We start from the raw sequence: 20,782 nt of genomic DNA, 5'->3' as shown, positions 1-20,782 counted from the left end.
AAAAAAAAAAAAAAAAATTAATAAAATAAAAATAAAAATTAAAAAAAAATAAAAGATTCCAGCTGCCAGGCCACCTGACACCCAGCTGAGGAGGTAGAACCTATTTGGTTTGCCAGTTTCTGATGAGATTTTCAGAGACATCTTCACAGCTTCAAAGGGAATATGGCACACCTCAGAAAGTCTCCCCAGAATCTGTCAGAGCGACTTGCATTTCTATTGTTTTGCAATGAGAAGACCTCGACATCAGAGACGGCAATCAGTGGACCTCCTCTGAAATGCAGGTACTCTTTCTCGGGTGATGACTCTGCCCTTTGGTGCAAATGTGGACTATTCTTTCCATGTGATATCTTATTCCAAACACTACCCAGCAGAGGGGTCATTTTTCTTTTGTGTTCCTGAGAAGCACCTGCCCTCTGCTTGGATCATGGCCCCTTACTGCCAACATCAGCAGCCAAACAGGCTTATCTCTACCCTGGTCTAAAGTTAATATTAAGCCAGTGACCAGCTAGCCAGGAAAGCTCTATTAATATTACACAAGAACCTATCATGGGTTACAGCTCAGTCAGCACCAAATGGAAAGCTAGAGGATTTGAAAATGGGAGGAGGGGAGGCTGTAAATTCTCTCAAGCCCAAAGCCATGGGCTGAGGGAATAGACACTTGCTCACTGTTTCTCCCAGTTGGCTGAAGGAATGTAAAAACCAGGTTCTGGTGGCTTGATGAAAACAGGAGACAACAGTTCTTAACTTAAAACTTGATTCCATGCATGTGGGTGTCCTTATATGGACACACACATGCACATGCACATGTCCAACACAGCTCCTGTGAACTCTAACTTGGGGCAGACAACACAATCAGATGCCACTCCTCCTGCCAGTGGTCACTTCCTCCAGAGACCCAGAGAAGCACAGCCAGACTCCTGTTCAGAAAATATGGGTCTTTAAGGTTGAAGTACAAAAGGGATCTCTTGGGTTTGTTCAGAATAGCCTCAGACCTGATGTAATACCCATGGAAAAAGGACAAAACTGCACCCAGAATGACGAAGAAAAATGGTTAAGAACTCAGTGTGTGTCTATCTAGTAACCCTGCTTATGCTAATGTCTCCAGCCTACTTGAGAAGACCAACAGCCTATGAAATATGCACATTAAAAAAAGAAATGTCCACATAGTTCCTGCCACAGCAAAGAATGGAAACCAGACAGGGACATGTGGGATGGGCTGGAAGGGCAAGGAGGAGAAGGAAATTTGGCTCAAGAATGTCACGAATCCAATGCATGAATCCAAACTTAAATATACTATCCCCCAAATTACTTATACAGTGGTATGAGTATGAGTCAATTATATCTCTGTCTTGTATCTATTCCATTTTAGTTTAGCCAGAAAAAAAAAAAAAGCCATTTATTTCTTAATTATCTCAAATTCTAGGAATCCCTTTGCCCCAAAAAGGAATAATGAAAGCTTGGGTTTTGGACTGCTGGGAAATAAAAGTTCCACATCTTTCTCTAAGGGGATCAACAGCTACTAGGTACCAATCAATAATTGTCTCAGTTCCACTTTTATCATATTAATCTTAAAAACATACTATATGTGGTTAATTTATTAGGTTTGGATACGAATTAATAACAGTTATTAGGTTTAAATTAGAAAGTCAATTTGCTCTTCAAAGGTTCACTGTTATGGGTTGAATTGTGTTTTCTCTCCTTCCATGTCCCTCATCAATTCCTTTGCTGAAGTCCTAGCTCCTAGGGTCCCAGATAATCAGCATGTGACCTTGTTGGGAAATGGGGTCTTTACAGAGGCAATCAAGTTAAAGTGAAGTAGTCATGAGAGTTAGCCCTAATAGAATATGATTCATGTCCATATTGGAAAAAAAAAAGACTTGGCTACAGACATAGCACAGAGGGAAAGGGGATGTAAAGACACAGGAAATGCCATGTGAACATGGAGACAGCCATCTGCAAGCCAAAGAGAAAGGCCTAGGACAGACCCCTCCCTCACAGCTCTCAGGAGGAACCAACCTGACAGTACCTTGATTTCAGACTTCTAGCCTCTAGAAATGTGGGACAACAAATCTCTGTTGTTTAAGCTGCCCAATTTATGGTACTTTGCTATGGCAGCCCTAGCAAACTGGTATATTCCCTTAAACTAAAATCTTTGGGACACAGCCATTTCCCTGCAGACTTGATTCCCCTCTTCAAATAATAGAATTTTGTACTGTAATGTTTTAGAGCTTTAAGTATTCATTTAACTAATAAGCCGGAACCTCCCTCTCAAAAAACAGGTGTTCCATTCTCCTGCTCAGCTCTACTTCTATCACATAGCCCTCCTGTCACTCACAGTCCCTGCATTTATCAATCAAGAAGGGAAAGGAAGAGGTCGCTATCTGGTCTAAACACTCATAAAGAACTCTAGGTCTTTCCCAGCCTGGAAAACATGGTGAAATCTGTCTTTATAAAAAATATTGAAAAATAAGCCAGGTGTGGTGATGTGTGCTAGAGTCCCAGCTTCTCAGGAGACTGAGGTAGGAGGATTGCTTGAGTCCGGGAGGCTGAGGCTGCAGTAAGCCAGGATTGCACCAGTCTGTACTCCACTCTGGGTGACAGAGTGAGGCCTTGTCTCAAACAAAATAAAACAAACAAAAAAACTCACTTTAGGTCTTTCTAATCTCCTTGGAATTCTGACCAAATGCTAACTTCTTATGACCTCCCTATTGCTGGACTTCCTAGAGAGATGTATCTTCCAGGACTGTGCACCAGAGAGGCCCAGGCATGAAGGCATAATGGTGAGTGAAGGAGCAGAGGCAGGACACAGGGCTTTGTGGGGAGGAAGCCTCAACAGCTCAGACTCCTCCTGTTCTGGAGACAGTGGGCTTACACACATTCTTAAAGACTCACCTCAAAGCCCTGCAGACGTCCTAGATTCATCATGTCATTGCAACGTTTGGGAACAAGGCACATTAACTCCACTGCTTTCTGTGGGAAAGAACAGTTGTCACTCAGGAGGGGGAACAGCACTCAGGCAGGAAGCTCTTGGTAATTCAGTGCTGGAAAACGGGGATTTCATCTCTTGTGGCTCCTTTATTCTAGGAAGGATGCTGGTTATTTATTCAGCAGGATGCTGGTTCCTGCTGTCCACTCTCAGAGAGTGTGGGCCTTTCTGTTCTAGAGGGGGAGTGTTGGTCTTCAGCACAGGGGCTCCATGTCAGTCAATGACCATATGTTGGGGGAATGTTACTCAGCCCCTCTTTTTCCTACGTTCCTGTTTTTGTTCACCAATTGCCTTGCCTTCTCAGATTTTCTTTCTTCTCTCTATTGCTTCCTGGCTGCCCAGGCAACAGCTTAGTCTGGCTGTGAAACACTTAGAAGTTTTAAACTAAAATAATATAACAGAATGGTCTGTAACCTTTCTGGATTAAAATAATCCCATGGTGACATTGTCTCAAAGGACTTCGCTTGGAATTAGTCTACAGAGTTTGGATAGGGAGGTGAAAATGAAATACTTTGTATGATTGACTCAAATAATTCTTGTCTTCATGAATAAAATTGCATACTGGGTCTTTGTGCAACTTACACCTAATCTCTGAAGGATATTAAAGGGTTACCCCTTCCCACTATGTGTCACTGGGAGCCAAAAGAACACCAGTGGAGCTAAGCTCTAGTCTAGCCTAGGACAGATTTCTCGAGTTCTAGGAAACACTGTGTTCATTAACACTTGCCATTCCGTAAGCAGGTATGAAGCTGTTCACAGAGCCTCTTACTGTCTGAGAGGGGTCTCTCTGGATCCGCGTCCTCCTGAGACAATCTTTTCCCCTCTAGAGAGAGCTATCCAGTACGGTTCCTAAGAACAGCAAGCATTACAAGCAGAAGACTCACCTCGATATCTGAACACTCCAAACCAGCCTTCTCGCTGTATCTCAGGAAGTCCTAGCAAGTAGGGGAAGCAGGGAAGAATGTGGGAAGGGTTAAAATTAGTAAAATAGCTGGAAAAAAACTTATCATAAAAATACAATAACACCCTGGAGACTTTCCTTCCCAGTAGAGGTGGCAATGGTTTAGAGTAGCTGAGAAATGAAATTATGAGTCATGTAAGATGTAATAACATAGAGAGAACTCCCAGAATATTCAAACTTCCTTTTTTCTTTTTTTGAGACAGAGTCTCACTCTGTTGTCCAGGCTGGAGTGCAGTGGCACGATCTCGGTTCACTGTAACCTCCACCTCCCAGGTTCAAGTGATTCTCTTGCCTCAGCCTCCTGAGCAGCTAGGATTATAGGCAAGTGCCACCATGTCCAGCTAATTTTTGTATTTTTAGTAGAGACAGTGTTTCGCCATGTTGGCCAAGCTGGTCTCAAACTCCTGACCTCAGGTGATCCACCCACCTCAGTCTCCCAAAGTGCTGGGATTACAGGCATGAGCCACTGCACCCAGCCCCAAAATTTCAAAGCTATGGGAGAAGGAAGAGTGAGGGGGAGAGAGGATGAAAGGAAAGGGGGATTGTGACAAGAAAGACAGAAAGAAAAGTTAAGTCTTTCTTTTTTATTTAGCCTCCTAATGCCATGAGATGAATCAAGTTGAGCCATTGTTTAAAATATAATTAGGCTGGGCACAGTAGCTTATGCCTGTAATCTCAACACTTTGAAAGGCCAGGAGTTCGAGACCAGCCTGAGCCATATAGGGAGACCCTGTCTTGACCAAAAAACAAAAAATTAGCCAGGCAGTGTGTTATGCAATTGTAGTCCTAGGTACTCGGGAGGCTAAGAAGGGAGGACCACTTGAGCCCAGGCATTTGAGGCTGCAGTGAGCTATGATTATGCCACTATACTCCAGCCTGGGGGATGGAGTAAGACCCTGTCTTTTATATATATATATATATATATATATATATATATATATATATATATATATATATATATGACCCTGTCTCAAATATATGTATATAATTTTAGGTATTGCTTATCTAAGGTTTTTAAAGCCTTACCTTTCCCTTTCTCCCTGTATTTCACTCTGATTTTATATTATTATTATTTTTTAAAGGTATCAAGTCAACAATTGCGACAAAGTAAGAACGTGAATTGAGAAAAGAAAATCAAGTAACAACGCACCTAAAGGGAGAACAGCCATGCAGTTTATCTGGGGGCAAAGCTGACAAAGTAACCAGCAGATGGATGAAAGTTCCCATGTCCCCACTACCCGTCCCACCGTTCACAGTCCTTTGGGACAGTGTGGCGGAGGCAGAGCCCCTAGATCTACTGCTAACCTGTCCTGCGCTTGAGGGATCCTTCTTCAGCCCTGACCCAGGCTCCCAGCTTCTTACCTTGAGGAGCAACTGGTATTTTGTTATTCTCTGAATGGGCTTGATGAGGAAGTCACTCAGTGTCAGCCTCTGATTTATCTCCTGTTTTACCTCCTGAAACACAAGAAGCAATATTAGAAAAAAAAGGAACTGAAGAACTGGGGTACTCTGAATTAGGTTCAAAGGCACGGATGACAGGTCTGCATGTTTTCCAATGAAGCTGAAGAATCTTTAAGTAATGTGAGAGATAAAATTGCCTAGATGACAGTTCACCTGTTATGAACAACACATAATACACATCACCACTGGCTTCCTGCCTTCTTCCTGTGCTTTTACAGCAAGTACTTCCACACCTTGGTCTTTGCCCCAGTTCTGGGAGACAAGCTGGAAGAGCCTTATTCTCACCACTCCTTCAGGGCAAAGGCAGGGAAAAGGGGCTTCTCCTAGGACACACAAGCCTATGGAGCCTGGCCCTAAACTTAGATCCCCAAACACTCAGCTGAGCGCTCTTTCTAAGTGATGGTGCTGCCCTTCTCCCAGCAAAATAAATCCTTACAGGCTAGGCCAAGCAGAGACTAGGAAGGCTGCAAACCCCTAAACCAACAGAAGGTTCCTCAGTAAGTGGTCGCTGGGGGGACTGGTGGGCACAATCTGCTCTATGGTCTCTTAAGAAGAACTGGAGCTTCTCAAACCATCTCTGTGCTCAGGCTTATTCCGCAAATGGGGGACTTCTCAAATCAGAACTGGACGGGGCCACCCCAGCTCCTCTCAAGCAAAGGTGCTAATGAGAATTTAGCTATGAAGCTACTTCTCTGTTGAGGCAGCTGTGGATGGATGCTGTCTGATAGTTCTGAAAGTGGCTATCTTGGCCTCAGTTTTCCCCCCACCCCAATTCAGCAAAGCCTGCACAGCTTACCTCAAAGTAGCCGTCATACTCAGCAACGATGTACTCTGAGCGTGGCTTATTCTGACAATACCACACGTAGATGTGCAGCTTCCGCTCCTGAAAGAGCAGAGAGAGACATGTGGACAGTCAGGCATCTTGTGTCTTTTGTTTAGTCTCAGAGTGCCGTGCTGGCCTCCACGTGGACAAAGGACAAAGGCGCACCTGGGGACACAACAAGGCAGCTGAATATCAGGGATATAAGTGTGGTTGGCAAGAGCCACTTTCCAAATCACCAAGAAGGTTAAAAAAAAAAAAAACAAAAACCAAAAATACTCAGAGAGGGGTGAGGAGGAAGGTCAGTCAAGAACGGCAGAAGAGAAGAAATTGAAGAAATTTTATTTATTAATTTTCTGAGATGGGGTCTCACTCTGTCACCCAGGCTGGAGTGCAGGGTGGGGCCATCATGGCTCACTGCAGCCTCTACCTCCCAGGCTCAAGTGATCCTCCTGCCTCAGCCTCCCAAGTGGCTAGGACTACAGGCATGTGCCACCAGCCTGGTTAATTTTAAATTTTTTGTAGAGACAGGCATCTTGCTATATTGCCCAGGCTGGTCTCAATGCTTGGGTTCAAGCAATCCTCCCATCTTGGCCTCCCAAAGTGTTGGAATTACATGTGTGAGCCACTGTGCCTGGCCAGAATTTTAAAGTGAATGTCAATGAGTCTAGTGAAGGAGTTGGGGAGGAGGTGATGGGAGACACTCACATGCTTAATAAAGAGCTGTGCCAATCTGTCTTGCTCCTGGATACACTTTTCCAGTTCCGCCAGGAAAAAACTAAAAGGAGAAAGAGGGTAAGAGAAGGAAGCCACATTGTTCAGAACTGTGCTATTTCTCAATAATAAGATAAGTGACAGTAGGCTCTCCCCAAGCCCTACCCCTTGAGTCAGATGCAAGAAGAGGACTCGAGGCCTGGGTTCCCAGGACACTGGATCCTTGGGGCAGCATTAATACTTACTCCTTATGCCAGTCATAAATCTGATGAATATTTCCAAACACGATTTTGTCCTTTCCTCGCATATCCTCAGGGACACCCTTTTCTTCTATTCTCTTCATGAAGCCCTGCAGCAGCAAAGGCAATGGTTAGTAACATATTTTCACAGGAAAGCTTTCTGGGCCATGCCACACACCACAGCACCCCTGTGAGCCCACACTCTCTGCAGGAGTCTGAGGACAAATGCTTCTATCATTTCTCACTATTCAACCAGGTCTTTTACCCCCACCCCTCATGCAGAGCAATAGACAAAACTTTTACAAGTTTCTGGATCCCCTTCTTTGTCTCCAGTTCCCTTAAGAAAGCAGAGCACAAAGAAAACAACGTGTCCCTCTTCCTTCTCCTAATTCAAGTTAATCAGGACTGTAAAGGCTCAGAACTAGATATGTCTGGCCTAGAGATAATTCTTAATGGCTGGGGGTGGTGGCTCATGCCTATAATCCCAGCACTTTGGGAAGCCAAGCTGGGCAGATCACCTGAGGTCAGGAGTTCAAGACCAGCCTGACTAAACATGGTGAAACCCCACCTCTACTAAAAATACAAAAATTAGCTGGGCATAGTGGTGGGCACCTGTAATCCCAGCTACTTAAGAATCTCTTGAACTTGAGAGGTGGAGGTTGCAATGAGCTAAGATCATGCCATTGATCAACACTCCATCTCAAGAAAAAAAAAAAAAAGCCTTAATATATTAATACTTTAGACTCTATAAAATGTGATCATATAGAATTTCATTTCTGCTTTAAAATCAGGTTTTAAGGTTGCACAGGTAGCATTATCCCTATCTGACAGATGAGAAAACTCAGGCACCCAGTGTTAGATGATGACTTGTCTCATAGTTGCACCACTGATGTCTCACTTCCCTGCATTTCAGCCTCCCAGTCTCCAGATTCTTTTGTCTGCTACTCCTGGGCTGGACTGCATATGGAAACTGTTGTAACTCTTCCATCCCGCAGCCCCGCAGAAAGATGAGAATGACTTTCCATAAATTAGAATTCAGATCTTCTATATGCCTGGTTAATCTGTTTATCTAAGGTTCAGGATAAGCAAATACAAAACCCTGAGTCAGCAGATTTCATAGGATGGGGACTCAGGCCAAATGTAAGGAACCAGCAGGCAGTGTAGGCATTAGGCATAGAATTTTTAGACTCCATGTTCTTTCAGGATGATTAACAATAGGGCTCTAAGCTATCCATATTATCCATTTACTTTCTCAGGCCCTTGTTCATCCAAGTGTCTAAGTTCTTTTAAGTGAATCCCTACAGAACTAGAGCTATTTAATGTATTACCAAGTTGACTCCTAGCTGTGGATCTATCAACCTTGCTCATTGGTGAGTTTTTCTTTCAACTGTCTTCTTGCTAGCTATAACACTTATCCTTAAAATCTATGGAAAAGTATAAGCCCTAAGATTCCACTAAAATCGACCTGTTTGGCCAGGTGTGGTGGCATGTGCCTGTAGTCCCAGCTACTCAGGAGGCTGAGGCTGGAGGATCGCTTGAGTCCAGGAGTTCTGGGCTGTAGTGTGCTATACCAATTGGGTGTCCGTACTAAGTTTGGCATCAATACAGTGACCTCCCGGAAGCGGAGGACCACCAGGTTGCCTAAGGAGTGGTGAACTGGCCCAGGTTGGAAATGGAGCAGGTCAAAACTCCCATGCTGATCAGTAGTGGGAGTGCACCTGTGAATAGCCACTGCACTCCAGCCTGGGCAACATAGCAAGACCCTGCCTCTTAAAAAAAATAATAGAAAAAAAAAAAAAAGAATGACCTGTTTGGCCAGGTGCAGTGGCTCATGCCTATAATCCCAGCACTCTGGGGGGGGCCATTGCAGGCAGATCAAAGTCAGGAGATCGAGACCATCCTGCCTAGCATGGTGAAATTTTGTCTCTACTAAAAATACAAAAAATTAGCCAGGTGTGGTAGCATGTGCCTGTAGTCAGTCCCAGCTACTTGGGAGACCGAGGCAGGAGAATTGCTTGAACCTGGGAGACAGAGGTTGCAGTGAGTCAAGATCACACAACTCTAGCCTGGGCAACAGAGCAAGACTCCATTTAAAAAAAAAAAAAAAAAAAAAGAATGACCTGTTTTATGCCTACATGGCTCATAACTCTGAAGTCCACATAGTTAAATACCAAAGAAAAGCTCTTAAGACAATAGCTTGGTCCCCTAAAACAAAGTGGAATGAGTTCCATTTGAATCAAGAGGCTCCCCAAAATGCTGTAACATTTGGGCCCCTACTTCCCTTTAAATATCTTATTTCAAGGGGAAAAGAAAAACATTGCCTACATATTTTGCTTATTACCATTTTTAGTTTCATTTCTGCCACTGCGTACACAGAGTAAAGTACATGTAACCGTCAGATTAAAACACCTTGGCCTAGGTAGGGCCCAATGTGCTCCTGGTTGGATGACCACAAACCCACCCTAAACCCTCTACTTACCTCCACCACAATGCCCAGATCCTTGACATAGTCTTTCTCAGTCTGAAGCAGCTCATTCAGGACAAACCTGAGCAGGAGATTAAGAACAATGAGTGTTCCTCTTCATTGTCAAGCCAAAATCTTCACTTAAGTTCACAGAAAAGTTACTTCGACACCTTTACAAAAAGACCCCCTAAAACACCCACACTTATCTCCTGGGAAAGGTGCTTACAGATGCTCTCCCTACAGAAGGTCCTACTCAAGGGCTGAGGACACCAAGGCCAGAAAGGATTTCCCCAGGTGACATACAATAGTCAGATGAAAAATGACACTCAGCACCTAGCATTCTTCTTTCTATTCTTCCTCACTTACAACTGAACAATTGTACAGACAGAGGGCAGAAAGAATGACAACCATTTTGGCAAAATTGAGTTCCGAAAGCTTTGAGGCCAAGGGGTGCACATGAGACTTTTCTTTCTTCATTTCAGTTCCACTCTTCACTTAACAAGAGGAGAAAGACATTTGATTACCAACCTGTGAGCCTCCAAGGCACGAATGGATATCAAGTGAAGCTTTTAAGATATAGAAGCTGCCATTATTCAGATAGGTTTCCATAGTAACTGGCCCGGAAAATCCCCAGTCAAGGCCAGAAAAGACTGCAGACGTTCCAAAGTCACACCTTTAATGCAGCACTGCCGTCTCCAGGTTGCAGGGTTTAACAATTACAAGGACATTTGCTCTCTTGGTTTCTTTTTTGCTAATTCTTTCTACCATTTACTATGTGCCACTCCCTTCATCTGGGTTTTCTCATGCTTATAATAAGGTAGGTATTATAAAGCCTATTTTATATAAATGAAAATGCAGAGACAGAAAGATTAGGTAGCCTGACCATGATTACAAAGTGAGCAGCAGAGCTAGGATTTGAACCCAGTTGTGTAAGAGTCCAAAGACCATGCTCTTTCACAGCAGCCCCCTGCCTGGCAAACTACTCTGACTGGCTCTTGGGAGTCCACACAAACTCAAAACACAAACCCAGATACTCTTTTCTGTCTTCTGTCCAGACACTAAAGAGCTTTACATAAAATGTTAATGGTTGTGCACAGGGGCAGGGTGGTGCTGTGCAACCTACTGGGGTCAAATGCTTCCAATCTGATTTGAATGAGTTTTGCCTCGGACCACACAATTGCATTTTGGACCCAAGTAGCAGAAGGGATTAAATTCCGAGATGTCAAAATGGGACCCCAGCATAAGGGTTATAACCATTTTGAAACCAGGAAGCAATTGGTCTGAAATTCTTGCTCTGTATAGCCCCAGAAGCCACCACATTCCTGGGGTCTGGGGCCTCTGGGCAATGGGGAGGAAGGAAGCAGAGGAGCACACGCTTCTTTATCAGTGCACCCAGCACTTCCAGCAGCTCCCTCTCCAACACAGACAATCATGTGTTTTAGGCCACAGGAAGCAACTGGCAAGGCCAAATAAAAGCATTTAAAAATATCTTTACCATGGCCCAAGTTAATGCCTGGTAGAAAGTGGCAAAAGAAAACCCACAGGAAAGTTAGAGTGAGAATGTGGGGCTGGCATTGCCCTCTGGAGATGAAGTCTAGCTCTCTGTCTCCAGGAGATATTTTTATCCTAAGCTATTTGCTGACAGTTGAGGGTTATCTTTGGCTTCTCAGCCTCTAGAGAAGGGAACTGTATTAGGTGCTGCTAGTGGACCTAGCATCTCTTCCCTTGAAGGGTTAATGAAGTACCTGGGGAGATCATGACATATTAAAAGACATTCTGAAAAGTGACATGAAGAATTTAAATTGCACGCATCGCAAGGCAGGGCACAATTAATTGCCAAATGAATTGACAAGGCATTTTTTTTCATAAGTTCTTATTATAAGTTATTTACAAGCAAATGTTATTCTTTGGTCCAACTAAAATTATTTTAGCTACAGGTTAGAACCACTTCTAACCTCCTTTTACAGTGATGGGGAATGGCTGGCCTTCCACAGAAAATCCCTTAGATCCATTGCACTGGCTGTTCTCTCTCCTGAGAACACTTTTTCTCCATGGCTAATTCCTTACCTCCCTGGTCTCTGTGCAAATGCCAGGGCCATTTAAAGTTATAACACGGCCTCATTTATTCTCTGAATCTCCCTTACACTGCTCTATTTTTTTCTTTTTCTTGCTTCCAACAAACTACATAATTTGTTTATTATCTGATTTCTCCCACTAGAATTTAAACTTGTCATGAGAGCGAAGACTTTTGTTGTTATTATTTGTCTTATTTACTGATGTATCCCACTGACAGTACATAACTGGTGTTTGATCAGTATTTGTTGAATGAATGACTAAAACTTGAAGACAAGTAACTGCATTCTCAACTTCTTTCTTCTCCTGGACAAATGACTATTTGTGTCCATCTCTTCTCCACGGAGTTCTCATTTAACCCTTTGATGTCCTACTGCCATCTTCTGGATTGAGTCTTGGTTCGCTACACCCCTCAGCCTCTGGCCTCACATATGGTTTATAGTGAAACACCCACCCTTTCGTCATGGCCATAAAGTACAGCAGGATAGAATAAGGATGAGACATAGTAAGAGGAATGAGACACTCTAACAGCTGCATTTGCAAGACAGCTCAGGATGTGAAGAGGTGTGGATTTTGGCAAGAATGAGAAGAGGGAGAAGAGCTCAGTAAAGTGGGCAAAAGAGAAAGTAAACTTTTGTGGTCTATTGTATCTGGGCAATGGCTTAAATGACTGCTCAAAGGCCATTCAAGCTATATGCTAAGAGTAGTGACTGGCTTTGCCCAAGGTCACCTGTGACCTCAGAGGTCCCCTTTCTGACTTAAGCTTTGCTTTGGCTTGACAAAAGACATCAGCTGCAACTCTGCCTCATCAGTAACAACAACCTGAGAAGCTAAGGAGACTCAGCTTTGTACAAGTCCTAGGAAATTTCTCTTTAGGAATGGCATTTCTCAACCTCTATTCTATTCACCAACTTCTTAGGGCTTCCCCTGAGTACTCACAAAGTTGAGGGGGCAAATATGGAATTACAGGATTTACATGCTACTTGTTCATCTCCACTATGAAGTGATAGCCCTGCTTTCACGCAAGGCCTTCACTATGATGTTCTCACTTTTGTTTCCTAGGAAACAAAAAGTCATAAATAGTCATAAATAGACACTTTGTACATTTCCACGTAGCAGAAGGACCTAGCCTCACTTATTTTTGCTAGTTTTTATGTCTGTGGCCAGGCTAAAGGAGTGATGAATTTGAGAGAGAAGGGCAGGCTAATTAACAACAGGGAGGGACCCTTCACACCTACCTTCCCAATTCTCACAACTGCTTATAATCTCTCACATGCTGAGCTATGTCTAAGGCTTATTACTAGCTCTGATTGCAACAGAAGCAGACTCTAGGATTTTAGAGTCAAACCCTAAACAAGAAAACAAAAGTTGGCTGGGTGCGGTGGATCCTGCCTTTAATCCCAGCACTCTGGGAGGCTAAGGCAGGAGGATTACTTGAGGCTAGGAGTTCCAGACCAGCCAAGGCAACAAAGTGAGACTCCATCTCTACAAAAAATAAAATAATTAGTCAGGCATGGTGACGCACACCTGTAGTCCCAGCTACTTTGGAGGCTGAGGTGGGAGGATCCCTTGAGCCCAGGAGGTCAAGGCTGCAGTAAGCTATGATCAGGCCACTGCGCTTTAGTCTGGGTGACCAAGCAAGACCCTGTCTCAAAGAAAAAAACAAAAAAACAAAAAAATAAAAGTTTTGGAGGAGTTCTGCTTTTGTACTAGCGGTATCTGGTATATTCTTGATCAGCTCAAATAATAGATAGATTTCATGTCACATAGATAACTCTTGCATAACATGGATTTTTTTGCATTATGAATTATATTTTACCACTAACTATTCAAAGTGGAGAAGAAGTTCTCTTGGAACTAATCCCAGAAACAGATGCAAAATTAAAACCTTTGGAGAAGGAGTAGAGACAGGACCTGCTTGGTGGTACAACAGCTCCTTTCTCTATATATAACTTCTACATTTGGGGAAATTATTTCTTAGGTGACCTCTGTCAGACTTTCTGCCATGGCTAGAGATTCTCTGATTCTATAGGCCCTCAGTAATATAGTCTCATGGTTTCCTCAACTTTGCCATTTTCCTTTTATCACCACATTTTAAATTTCTAACAGACCTATAACCACACTTTGTCAGTAATAGCTACTATCTCAGAATATACTTTAGCCTAAACTTCATTCAAGTCAGTGTCAAAGTGGCTCAATGTTTATCAGTACTATGCTGTACAGATCTGGGTCTCCTTTACATTGAATGAACGATGTCAGTAGAAACAGCATGGGGAATCCCTCTCAAATTCTCCCCAAACTTTGCCCCCGTCCACCGCACTCACATGTGCACCAGGGAGGAATATGGGGAAGCCACTTACATCCTGCCTCTCAGGGCCTTGGCTTTCTGTTCTTCTTCCAGGTTTCTAGGAGGAGTGGGTTGGGCCATCCCCTCATTCAGGCAGCCTGCAGGGTCTTTCAAGCTTCCCCGGTATGACCCTCCTTCTAGACTCTGAAAAGAGAGAATAAACAGCCTTAGAAAAGTGTACTTTGAAAAGTCATTTGGAATCCCTGTGTCCTTCAAGCCTAGCCAGAGACAACATAGAAAATCAGTAGCCAAGGCTATTCTCACCAAACCACAGTGAAGCACTAGCAGACCAGTGACTTTATCCTCCTGCAGCAGGGAGCCCAGAGCTGCCACCTTCTCAGGCAACCGGGATGTACTTGGCACCTATGTGCTGCCAGTTTCCCAGACATAATGAAATTGTTGAAGTGACTATCTCTAGGTAAGAGCTCCAGAGGTAATGCTAATTATTACAATTCTACATCAAATACGCAGTTAGAAATGAAAACACGTTTTGAAAAGGGTGAATATGGTACTCTATTGGGAACTAAGAGTAAAAAAAAAAACCCTAAATTTGAATCCCAGATCTGCTAGTCACTGAATGATTTATCTGAAATAGCTAAAATTGTTCCATGCTTCAATTTTTCTCAGTTTTCAAATGAGAACTTCCCTCTCTACAGATTTCTAAGGAAAAGGCAGAGATAATAGCTATACAACCCCTTTGAAAAGTTAAAAACGTCCTATGATGATGAGATTGGTTTTTCCCTGGCCCCATGGATGGAACTGCCAACAATAAAAATACTCAAAATAGAGTCAATCTTAACCCTTTTACAAGTGTCTTGGAAGAAGGATTATTCAGTGACATTTAGCATTTCATTATGCAAACTGGCAGAAGCAATGTGGATACACAGAAAGGCTGGAGAGTAAGGTCAAGTTGAGCAACTGTAAAACAAATAATGAGAGACAAATCTAAGGCTATATTCTTCTTTATTATTATTACTTTACTTTAGAGACAGGGTCTCACTTTGTTGCCTAGGCTCGTCTCGAACTCCTGGGCTCAAGTGATCCTCCCGCTTCAGTCTCCTAAAGTGTTGAGATTACAGGCATGAGCCAATGCATCCAGCCAGAATATGTATGTATGCATGCATGTATGTATGTACATATGCATGTATGCATGCATGTATCTGTCTGTCTGTTTATCTAACTATCTATCTATCTATTTATTTATTTGGAGAGAGGGTCTAACTCTATTGCCCAGGCTGGAGTGCAGTGGTGCAATCATGGCTCACTGTAGCCTTAATCTCCCAGGCTCATGGCTCACTGCAGCCTTGACCTCCTAGTCTCAACCAATCTCACCTCAGCCTCCTGAGTAGCTGTGACAGACATGCACCACCATATCCAGCTAATCAGGTTTTTTTTTTTTTTTTTTTTTTTTTGGTAAAGACAGGGTCTCATTACATTGCCCACGCTGGTCTTGAACTCTTAGGCTCAAGTGATCCTTGCACTTCAGCCTCTCAAAGTGCTGGGATAACAGGTGTAAGACACCGTGCCTGGCCCTAAACTGCTGTTACAAGATGCCTGTCTAAATAAGCCACTGCTGCTGACAGAAACAGTTTCATTTAGTAGTTTTTGAAAACATTAGCCCTAAGGTTAAAGTCACAAAGATTTTAAAAAGAGCAGCCCAAAAAGGTAGTAGGAAGTAAAAGCTTCAGCCTAGCCTCAGTGAGCTGCACTAGGAGTATTTGCCACAATGCTCTTAGTTGCTCTATTTTAACATAGGCTAAACAGAGGTAGAAAAGAAAGGTCCAGAGAAATAAAAAGTGAAATGAGGTTCCTGATGGGCCACTGTATAAGAAAAGATGGAGAATATAAAGACTTGAATCTGAAAAACATAACACTAAGTAGAGATATTAAACTTCTTCCACCCCCCCACCCCCAAACTGACAAAATGCGCCCAGGGCTACATATGAATTTGTTACCAACACTAGAAACTGGAACTAAGAGGACAGGGTCTTCAAACTCGAGACAGATAATTTCTTTTAACTTCAGATAAAGGTATTCACAGAACAAGTAATCAGTCATGGACATTGTTATATCCAGAGCAGCAGCATAGGCTAAAAATATGGAAAGGTCAAGAAGGGTTTAGTGAAATTTATAGATACAGGATCTGTAACCTGCTATTAAGGAAATGAGAGTGTCTGGTGCTGAGGCTTGACAACCAAGCACACAGGCAGGCTTTCCAATGATATGTCTCCTGGTGCCATCACCAGAGACGGACTTCCGGGCAGATGAGCCCAGCTGGTGATTGATCTGATTACATGCCTTTTACTTCCCCTTCTTTCTCCCCATTGTCCTGTTTCAGCCTTTGTTCTGCAGCCTGTTGAGTGTAGCATGGTGACTGCAATGCCTGGGAAACAAGTCTTGGTTTATAGACTTGCTTGACCATTAGATGTTACTGAAATCCATTCACAGTTCCATCTCTTTGCCCTTAAAAGAAATGAGTGCTTTCCTCTAGTGGATTGCTGCTCAGTGTTCTCCTCTGTGCTCCTGCCCCTTCCCAGGGTGACATCTCTGCCCATAGGCACTCCCATGGAGCATCCAGCTTTGTGTGGTCCACTTTCAACCTTTCTATAGAACAATGAACATCTGAGAAGTCCATTATGTCAAATGGGGAAATACTTTCATCTCCTCCTACCTGACCTGTTCTATGAGCAAAGCAGCCCAAGCTGTCTCCAGGGGAGGACTCTCTGGGATGGCAACAGTGAGAGAAGGATGAGAGAAAGAAAGAATTTGGCTTAAGCTACATGCTAGGCAGTCTGCCTAAAACAGCGGGTTTGACTTTAGTGCTTGTAGTAAAATTCAAGAGTGACTGCCCCTGAAGACCTAGCTACCTAAGCTAGAGTTGGGATACTGAGCTCCAGCTAAGGGCAACTAGGGTTGACCTAAAATTGTCTGTACTGTTCCTGAAAGAAAACAGGCAGTGGTGGCCAGGCTTCTGCCATAGTGAGGACTTCTGCCCCAACTGGAGTTCAGGGACCAAACAGTCTCAGAGGACAAAGGAAAAGGCATATGGGGATGGAGCAACAAATGTTCCCATAGTCGGTCCAAGGTTGGGGAATAGAAATGCAAATAGATTCAAATATGTGATGAAGAATGGAGGAAGGTCATCCCCATATTTAAAATGAGCATATTTCCTGGGCATTGGCTCTGGGATCATATACTCATAACCTGCCCCTCCTCTGGGCACCTATAAACACTCTTTACATACTCCCTGCACAGCGTTCATCACATAGTATTGTAATCACTGATTTGAATTCAGGCAAATATTTATTGAACATCTACTACATGCTAAATATTTGCAAAGTGCTGGAGAAATGAGGATGAATAAGGCAAAGCTCCCTACCCTCCATAAGCTAAGACAAAATGGGCATTGTTTTAGAGAAACAGGGTACAATGGAGGAAGAACAAAAGGAGCAGGTGGCTCTGTGGTGGGGTGGAGAAGGAAAGAAGACTTAACGGAAGAGGGAATGTTTGAACTGAGTAAGGATAAATGAAGAGTTTCACTGGATGTGCCAATGGGAGGACATTCCAGACAGGATCAGCACTGTGAGTATAGGGTGAAGGAGCAAGTGACATGGGGCAGCCTGGGAAGGTGAAAGTAGCCTGGTGTGGGCAGAGTACAGTGTGAGGGAAGGGGGTTGGCAAGGAACTGTGTGTTCTGTGAGTCTGCATGAGCAGGTGTTAAAGGAGAAGGTGAGGAGTGAAAAGAGAATTCTAGAGAAGTCTGTAGGGATCAGATCATAATGAACCTTGTCTGCATGGCATTAAGAAGTAGAGACTTGGCCAGGAATGGTGGCTTACCCCTCTAATGCCAGCACTTTGGGAGGCTGAGATGGGAGGATTGTTTGAGCTCAGGAGTTTGAAACTAGCCTGGGGAACACAGCGAGACACCATCTCCATTAAATAAAAAATTAAAATTAAAATAAAGAAGTAGAAACTTTACTTTCTCAGACTAATGATGGGACAGTTGTAAACAGGAAAAGACATGTTTTGATTTAAGTCTTAGAAATGTCATTCTTAATGTTCCAAAGAAACTTTCATAATTTGGGACAATGTCTCTGATTTGACAGTAAAGAGAAATAGAACTTAAACTAGTATTCTATGATTAACTATACTATTTTTAAAAGGGTCTAGGAGAAAATATACCAAAATTTCAACATTGAGTATGTCTAGATGATGATTTATGTTTATACTCTTGTCATTTTTCCAAATTTTTTTTTAATAAGCATGTTTCTTTTATTAGTCAGAAAAAGAACTATTAATTAAAAAAAAAGAAAAAGGAAAAGAATACAGGCGCAGCAGCTCACGTCTGTAATCCCAACACTTTGGGAGGCCGAGGTGGGTGGATTACCTGAGGTCAGGAGTTAGAGACCAGCCTGGCCAACAGCACGAAACCCTGTCTCTACTAAAAATACAAAAATTAGCTGAATGTGGTGACACATGCCTGTAGTCCCAGCTACTTGGGCGGCTGAGGCAAGAAAATCACTTGAACCTGGGAGGTGGAGGTTGCAGTGGGGCGAGATCATACCAGTGCACTCCAGACTGGGTGACACAGCAAGTTTGTCTCCAAAAAACAAAAACAAAAACAAAAATATTATTAAGTAGAAAAAAAAAAAAAAAAAAGAAAAGAAAAGAAAGATCCCTCCAGAAGTCACACAGAGAGATGTCAGACGAAAATCTGAGAGAAAATGATTGCCAACAGTCCAGGGAGGAGAGGATTTTGAGCATTAGCCCTAGACACTGCAAGCTCCATATAAGGAAAACTGTGTTTGATCTCAAAGCCTGGTGCACAGGAGGACTCCAAGAATTTATTAAATATGCTATGTAACTCTTGGGAAGAGATCAAAGCTCATGTGATGAGACAATGGGTAAGCCGGCTGGTCCAATACCACCTACCACACCAACCAATCACCCCTTAGTTGCTCCTCTTTAATAAAAAATTTGCACATCACAACTGTTAGGATGGCTACCATAAAAAAAATAAGAGATTGGGGTTTGATTCCCTGACGGGGAGGCAGCAAAAAATAAAAATCAAAAGTAAGAGATAACAAATGTTGGCAAGGGTGTGAGAAAAGTGAACCCTAGTACACATTGGTGGGAATGTAGATTTGTGTTGACATTTTGGAAAACAGAATGGAGGTTCCCAAATCAATTAAGAATAGAATTATCATATGACCCAATAATCCCTCTTCTGGGTATAGACACAGAGATAATGAAGTCAGCTCTTCTTCTTTTTTTTTTTTTTAAATTTTTTTTCTTTCTTTCAAGATGGGGTTTCACCGTGTTGGTCAGGCTAGTCTTGAACCCCCGATCTCAGGTGATCCGCCCGCCTTGGCCTCCAAAGTGCTTGGATTACAGGCGTGAGCCACCACGCCTGGCCAGCTCTTCTTAAAATATCTGCACCTGCATGTTCATTGCAATATTATTTACGATAGTATGATATGGAAACACCTATTTAATAAATGGTATTGGGAAAACTGGCTAGCCATATGCAGAAAACTGAAACTGGACCCCTTCCTTATGCTTTATACAAAACTTAAGATGAATTAAAGACTTAAACATAAGACCTAAAACCATAAAAACCCTAGAGGAAAACCTGGCAATACCATTCAGGTCACAGGCATGGGCAAATACTTCATGACTAAAGCACCAAAAGCAATGCTAACAAAAGCCAAAAATGACAAATGGGATCTAATTAAACCAAGGAGCTTCTGCACAGCAAAGGAAACTATCATCAGAGTGAACAGGCAACCTAAGGAATGGGAGAAAATTTTGGCAATGTGTCCATCTGACAAAGGGCTAATATCCAGAGTCTACAAAGAACTTAAACAAATTTACAAGAAAAAAACAAACAACCCCTGAAAGTGGGCAAAGGATATAAACAGATACTTCTCAAAAGAAGACATTTATGCAGCCAACAAACATATGAAAAAATGCTCATCATCACTGGTCACTAGAGAAATGCAAATCAAAACCACAATGGGATATCATCTCACGCCAGTTAGAATGGCAATCATTAAAAAGTCAGGAAACGGATGCTGGAGAGAATATGGAGAAATAGGAATGCTTTTTACACTGTTGGTGGAAGTGTAAATTAGTTCAACCATTGTGGAAGACAGTGTGGCAATTCTTCAAGGATCTAGAACCAGATATATCTTTTGATCCAGCAATCCCATCACTGGGTATATACCAAAGGATTATAAATCATTCTACTATAAAGACACATGCACATGTATGTTAACTGCAGCACTATTTGCAATAGCAAAGATTTGGAACCAACCCAAATGCCCATCAGTGATATACTGGATAAAGAAAATGTGGCACATATACACCACGGAATACTATGCAGCCATAAAAAAGGATGAGGTCATGTCCTTTGGAGAGACATGGATGAAGCTGGAAATCATCATTCTCAGCAAACTAACACAGGAACAGAGAACCAAACACCACACGTTCTCACTCATAAGTGGGAGTTGAACAATGAGAACACATGGACACAGGGAGGGGAATATCACACACTGGGGCCTGTTGGAGGGCTGGGGGATAGGGGAAAGATAGCATTAGGAGAAACACCTAGTGTAGATGACAGGTGGATGGGTGCAGCAAACCACCATGACACGTATATACCTAGATAACAAACCTACAGGTTCTGTACATGTATTTCAGAACTTAAACTATTAA

General features: G+C 42.8%; 1 protein-coding gene across 1 annotated transcript in view; it reads right to left on the bottom strand.

Moving 5' to 3' along the window:
- The window catches only part of KALRN (kalirin RhoGEF kinase), a 635,807-nt gene that overhangs the window by 57,990 nt on the left and 557,035 nt on the right, over window positions 1–20,782 (bottom strand). Inside the window, exons 38-45 of the mRNA XM_037734035.1 lie at window positions 14,079–14,209; window positions 9,661–9,727; window positions 7,188–7,291; window positions 6,937–7,006; window positions 6,205–6,291; window positions 5,310–5,402; window positions 3,871–3,921; window positions 2,893–2,970 (exon numbers count right to left, since the gene is read on the bottom strand). Of these exons, the coding sequence (XP_037589963.1) occupies window positions 2,893–2,970; window positions 3,871–3,921; window positions 5,310–5,402; window positions 6,205–6,291; window positions 6,937–7,006; window positions 7,188–7,291; window positions 9,661–9,727; window positions 14,079–14,209 (681 nt within the window). The remainder of the gene's footprint in view (window positions 1–2,892; window positions 2,971–3,870; window positions 3,922–5,309; window positions 5,403–6,204; window positions 6,292–6,936; window positions 7,007–7,187; window positions 7,292–9,660; window positions 9,728–14,078; window positions 14,210–20,782) is intronic.

The sequence above is a fragment of the Cebus imitator genome, unplaced genomic scaffold, assembly GCF_001604975.1.
Source record: "Cebus imitator isolate Cc_AM_T3 unplaced genomic scaffold, Cebus_imitator-1.0 Scaffold568, whole genome shotgun sequence".
NCBI lineage: Eukaryota > Metazoa > Chordata > Mammalia > Primates > Cebidae > Cebus > Cebus imitator.
This window is presented reverse-complemented; position numbering and strand designations above follow the sequence as displayed.